General features: G+C 37.8%; 1 protein-coding gene across 1 annotated transcript; it reads right to left on the bottom strand.

Moving 5' to 3' along the window:
- Nucleotides 1–297: 297 nt before the first annotated feature.
- LOC120766657 (probable cytochrome P450 313a3) lies at nucleotides 298–3329 on the bottom strand. Its single transcript, XM_040092290.1, has 8 exons — nucleotides 3146–3329; nucleotides 2865–3068; nucleotides 2612–2797; nucleotides 1645–1714; nucleotides 1436–1550; nucleotides 1214–1372; nucleotides 518–827; nucleotides 298–461 (listed from the first exon to the last, which is right to left on the bottom strand). Exons 1-8 carry the CDS (start codon nucleotides 3318–3320, stop codon nucleotides 298–300), a joined length of 1383 nt encoding a protein of 460 aa, XP_039948224.1. The 5' UTR covers nucleotides 3321–3329.
- Between the last annotated feature and the right edge of the window lie 3130 nt (nucleotides 3330–6459).

Genomic DNA, 6459 nt, shown 5'->3' with positions numbered 1-6459 from the left:
CTCTCGAAGACCAGAAACCAAACTCTATAAGTCGCTCATAATTCCCGTCCTACTATATGGTGCAGATGCTTGGATGATGAAATCAACTGATGAGTCGACGTTGCGAGTTTTCGAGAGAAAAGTTCTGCAATCTCCCACGACCACAACAGTGGAATTAGTCTAAGAACTCCTTTCACACCACTTTACCACAATTTATTTGACTTTCGAGACGCAAAATACTTATTTCCTAAAACAATCGAATACCATTAATTTGATCACTGTATACCTGGAAATAAGGAATGTATAATATTTTGCAATTTAGTTGGACCTGACCTCTATGTTTAGTGGCGGTTCGGTTTTAAAACCCAAAGTAACTTTTGGCACAAGAACGATATCTTCATATTTAAAGGTCGTGGAAAATTTCAAACTCCGTACGGTATGGATCAATATCATACGCAACGTGATTTCGCCATAACGAAAGCCTGTCAAACAAATAAGTTAATAAATACAAAAATTGCGAAATAATTTCCACTCTTACCTAAACAGTTACGTAGGCCTTTCGAGAAAGTCATATAAGAATACGGATGACGCTTTGCAATGTTCTCGGGCAAAAAGTTATCTGGATTGAAGCGATTTGCGTCTGGACCCCAAACGGGCGGAACTAAACGCAATGCTTCCGATGCACACATATCTAAATATGGCAGTTTCTTCAGATCGTCATATTCTACGGATGTGATTCCGTGCGGAAATACGGATTGAAGCTCGCAGAAAACACCTTCTTGTATTTCAGGATGCATTGCCAACAACACCAGGCAAGTGTATGCCGCACCAACGGAGGTCTCGTAAGACTGGAGAAATGAGGATTTATTTTTATTAGATGTTTTAATAAAGTTATTTTTTGGGAGATTATCGACATTGGTGCAGTGATGCATGGACGATTTTCAAAAGTTCAGTCTATTGGGCACGTTGACTACAGCGCTAAATGTAGAAGTGCACGGAAATCTAAGTATCTTCGATAATAATGTTTGGATTGCACCAAAGCCGCATAGTCTTAAAATACTTTCTTATATGAACTATAGAAAATGTAAGAACATTCATACCATACACCAAAAGTTGGAGGCGACATATGTAGTAAATAGTTCCAATTTTTCCACAAGTAGAGAAATCTTAATGGTTTGTTTCCAAATTTGAATATAAAATAAATATATTTAAAATAAAAAAGTTGGAATGTTACCGCAGCAAACATGGTGAAACACTCGACTTCCACATCTTTTTCATTGAATACTCCCTGTCGTAGAGCTTTTAGTGCTAACTCAATCAACGTTTTGTTGTTCTTTTCGAATTTGTTTTCGTCTTCTGAGTCAACTGGTTTGGCAAGGTTTTCTTCAATTACCTGGAGGATTTGTAAACATAGTATATAAAACTTATATGTGAAATGTAAGAAATTCTTACTTACAGATCGTACTAGGTCACGAGCACATTTTATAGCTCTTTTATAACGTGGGGTACGGGATAGAAAGCCTAGACCCAACCAGCCGAGCAAGAGGTCCATTGCCATATGATCACCAAAACTTTAGAACAGTTAATAATATTTATATTAATTAATCACGTTTTGTTATGGCTTTTGTAGGAATTAAGTATAAAGGTTGATAAAGAATTACTTACGCATTAAATGCCCGCATAGTTTCCCTGTGCTTCTCACTGCCTTCATCTATCTTTATACCCATAATAGTTACTGAAATTCAATAAAAATTAGAAAATAGCTTAACTTAGTCGTCCCAACTGAAACATTTCTTCGGATATTGTACCGTTGACATTAACAATAAACATCGTACTTAGTAATGACAAAAAAGTTTTATTTAGAACAACTTGACTTTAATCGTTCAGTTGGCAGCTGTATGCTATGTATAGAGGGTGGCGGTTCCGACAAATGAGCAGCTTCTCGGAGAGAGAAATTTTAGATATCGCAAACCCTGAGAGACTCATTCACATACATATCTATATACAGAAAGGCGCACAGACGGACATTGCTAAATCAACTCAGCTTGTCGGTATAATCATTTAAATATAGATTTTGTAAGGTGTCCGAAGTATGCAAGGTGTTACAAACTTTGTGGCAAACTTAATATACCTAGTTTTGACTGCAATGAGAGACACGAGTTCTGTAATTGTATGGCAAATATGCATATGGTTTGCCCTTTGCTTGGTAAATAACGCAAACAGATTACATCGAGGTTAAACTGGACGGTCCGCGAACATTGATCTGTTTGTTTAAGCCGGGTAAAAGAACATATTTGGCTCGGATTTCAGTGGTTTTATGTAGCTTTGAATGCTCTCACTGTTTGGTTTAAGAAATTCTGTATCTAAATTTATCTATATTATCTGCCATAATGGATGTTGACTCATTTATAAAGGTAAGGTTCAATTTATTTGGCGTTTTGTGGAAAATCATCTTTTGTACTTTGGACGTGTGTAGTCAGCTTTATATTTCGTCTTCGTCAAAAAATATCAAAAGTATCACAGTTACCTAATTTATTGATATTTTTTCGTTAGACCTGCCGTCATAAAAGGTTCGACAACTAGTGACCATTCTAATAAATTTGTTGTAAGATTCTTATCTGTATATACTTACAAAGGCTCAATTGCAAGCCGCATTTTTTGATAATTGTAAAAATATTCTGTTCTCCTTGTCCAGCCAAACTTGCTAGCTCATTCTTCATATTATTAGCATTCTCGTTGAAGGTGGGAAACAAGGCAATGATATTATTATGTGCTAGGAATGGGCTTAAGGCCTTGCGATCGGGTTTCCATTTTCTTGCTGCTCGTGAGAGACATAAAATAGGGCTTTAAGAAAATGTAAACCTACATCGGTTATGTGTCATCACCTGGACTTACGATGAGTCCATTTAATATATCGTTATGGAAGTGTGTATATAAATCGGGGGCTTTGTTGAGGAACTCAGGCGATGTTGTGACATGTTTAATAACCTCAGGATCGACGGTAACAACGTACGGTGTTGCGGCTGCCCAAATGCAACCAGTTGATGTCTTCATGACATCGAAGCCGCTACTAACAGCATTAAATAATCCTGTAATTGTATATAAATTAAATTACTCTTAAAGCTGCTTCCTATCCTTAGCAACAGTAACTTTTCAAAACACTTACTATTCACATCCAACACGTAATAAACTACTCTAATAAATGGTATACGGCAAATGATGGGCAAATTGGCGGTAAAACTGCGATAGTGCTTCCGCTTTTGATACCAGCGCCAACTGGCAGAGAATAACAGAATGATTGCCGTTATAAGCCAGATTTTTACTCCAATTAAGACACTCATTTTGCTTTTAAGAAATTAAGGATATCTCTAATCGGCTGAACTTATTAAATCACACGAACTGAGACAAAAGCGGCTACTAACTTTTATATGAATTACATATGTACGTTGTGGTCTAAGAATAATGTTTCACTTAAATTACTGTGCTGTAAAAGTGATAACAACAATTATTCACAAAAAGAACACAATCCTAGGATTTTAGACGTTGTACTTCTTTATTAAATTTATTTTATTATTAAAATGCATATTTGCACATATTATGAATCTAAAACTAAAATATGTATTCATAAGTTTGATTTTATTATTATGCTCTCGCAATATGTGGATATAGGGTATAATCGTTTTCTTCATCAAAAGACTGTCGCGTTAGATATATGTAGAATTGTTTAAGTACGTATATATAAATGATCGGGATGATGAGATTAGTTGCAATCAAGTGCGCCTGCGCAGGTGGATCCTTAAGTAAAAATTGTGATATATTGGCGAAACTAGATACACATATTACCATGAAAAGTTTAAATTGCAGATGGATGGAATCGGACTATTTTCACGCCACGTCTATAACTGATTCAACCAAACTTGTTAAAAACAAATTTGGGTAAGTTCTAATATGATTCTTTCATTATACAGAACATAACCCAAACGATGTCTGACTTATTGAAATAAACCTTTGCAAACACCTCTAAAGCATAGCATTCACGTCCAAAACTGGTCATAATCGGCCCATAACTTCTAACCTTTTCGTTAAATTCCCTACTAATCTCATACAAAAATTTTTAAAATTCATGTTGAATTTATAACGCATATACACCTGTCGATAAATATGTGATTTTTCTTAAAGAAATTCAGAGAGCGACTCTTTCTCTTTGCAGTGTGTCTTTATGTTCGAATTGGATAAAAGCATGGCTCAATTATTTCAAGCGTGCCACATATTCAGGGTTATTCCGCAAAGTAATGAAACTGATTTTTTCCGTCACGACTGCTCTTCGGAGCCTGCGCACACCGACTGCAATCGGTAGAGGGCGTTCCTAGCTAACGAACGAGCGGCTGATCAGTCATCTCCGAGCACCTGGAGAGTTAGGACAAACATTTTCGCGCGACATGTTTCTGTGATTGGTGCAAGCTGAAAATGCAGCGTTCGTTAGAGCAGAGGTCTGTGTGAAACTCGGTAAATCTGCGTCAGAGACGTTCGATATGATCAAGCAGGCTTACCCAGATGTTGCTTTAGCAAGAAGTGGTGTTCTTCGGTGGTACCAGGCCTTTTTGGAGGGCCGGGAAGAGGTCGCCAATGAAGACCATGCTGGGAGATATGCGACTTCGACAAATCCGACAATGTGACTCGTGTACGCAAAGTTTTGAACTCAAACCGTCGACTAAGTATTCGTTTACTTTCCGGACAAACCCTGTATGGGTCAATATGTAAGAAGTCTTATAGCATATTATTTTTAATAAAACAAGCCCACTTAATTTCATTAAAATATTCCACATGTTGATAGCCTACGTCACATTCCCAATCTTTGGCCGCTGCCGATGCCTGAAAAAACTACCTGAATATTGATATAAGCATATATTTTTAATGAACTTGTATATTAACAAAAGCAAAACGTGGACAAATAACACCACTTATCTGTTTATTAGAAAGATTAAAATCGAAGTTTAAGCCGAACTAAATGCAATTAATATTCACCGATCCAAACGGGGTTAGACCTACGGTAAAGCGATTACTAATCATGTTTTATTGGTAAACATCAAAAATGTTATGCACAAAAAGTTTTACCTGTTTGTTAGCTGTCTTCGTCTGAAAAGTTTGCGAATAGTAAGATTAGTGGTTTAGAACAGAATGCCACTTGACGACTCGGCTGTACTTTTTATAAAATTTAAAACGTAACCGAAAGAGAATGGGTGGTACGAGCAAGCCTCGAAATGCTGTTAGTTTTTATCTTTACTTACAAAGACTCAATTGCAGGCCGCACTTTTGGATAATTGTAAAAATAATCCGTTCCCCTTGCCCGGCCAGATTTGCCTATTCTTCATATTAATGGCATTTTCATTGAAGTAAAAAAAGAATGCCATAATATGTAACCTGGTCTACGGAAAGGGGGCTTAGGTGTCAAAAAAAAGGAGAACAATTAATGAGATAACGAGAAACTGACGATTATTTTTAACAGCTTTTCCCAGAAAACTAGTTTTCGCACGTTAGCTCCCTTTTCGTAGACCAGGTCACATATTATTTTCTGTATTTGAGTTATAGCCTCTTTGCTGGTCGTTCGAGAAATAAAAAATAAAATTAAAAGGAAAAAATAACCGCCTACAGGGTTTGAGTGCTATTACCTGGACATGCGATGATACCATTTATAACATCTCTATGAAAGTGTTTATACAAATCTGTGGCTTTTTTGACGAATACGCACCCACCACAGGGTTGTGCGCTGAGTTTGGGACCCGCCACGTAAAAAACAGTAGCAATGAATAGATACCAACTGCCTCGGATGAAAGACCCCCCTTTTGATGACGATCACAGCAAACGAAACAAGGATTATGATTTGAGGGCATGCACCTGGAATGTCCGGTCCCTTAATGGGGAAGGTGCCGTTGCTTAGCTGGTAGATGTCCTCGTAAAAATAAAGGCTAACATCACCGCCGTCCAAGAAATGCGATGGACGGGATAAGGACTGAGGCGAGGTAGGTCGTTGTGGCATTTACTAGAGTGGCCAAGTTTGGTGTGGGATTCGTGGTGGGAGAGAGACTCTGTCACCGAGTGTTATCATTCACTCCGGTGAAGATTTTCTACTCGGTATAAGGTATCTGTGGGATGGCATTTCAAACTCCTTACGTACAGCTGCAACCGAAACCATTGGTTTTAGGAAAGTGCAAAAGAACAGATGGTATGACGAGTAGTGCCGTATCGCAGTGGAGAGAAAACAGACTGGCTACCTGGAAGATGGAAGCTAGACGCATGTGCAGATAGAAAAAGAAAGAGGCCGAAATACATGAATATGAAGAGCTTGATAAGCTGGCCGACAGGAGTAATGCTCGAAAGTTCTACGAAAAGATGCGACGGCTAACAGAAGTTTTCACGACCGGAGCATACTTTTGTAGAACCTCCAAAAGTGATCTAGGGAGCGATGCCCAAAGCATACTA

The sequence above is a fragment of the Bactrocera tryoni genome, chromosome 1, assembly GCF_016617805.1.
Source record: "Bactrocera tryoni isolate S06 chromosome 1, CSIRO_BtryS06_freeze2, whole genome shotgun sequence".
NCBI lineage: Eukaryota > Metazoa > Arthropoda > Insecta > Diptera > Tephritidae > Bactrocera > Bactrocera tryoni.
The sequence above is the reverse complement of the archived record's forward strand: the minus strand, read 5'-3'. Positions and strand labels throughout refer to the sequence as shown.

Excerpts from the sequence above, each read along its gene's own strand:
- LOC120766657 (XM_040092290.1), bottom strand. The coding sequence starts at position 3,320 with ATGAGTGTCTTAATTGGAGTAAAAATCTGGCTTATAACGGCAATCATT. Across the intron at positions 1,551-1,644 it reads ACTATGCGGGCATTTAATGC|TTTTGGTGATCATATGGCAA; the intron begins GTAAGTAATTCT and ends ACTGTTCTAAAG. Across the intron at positions 1,373-1,435 it reads CTCGTGACCTAGTACGATCT|GTAATTGAAGAAAACCTTGC; the intron begins GTAAGTAAGAAT and ends CAAATCCTCCAG.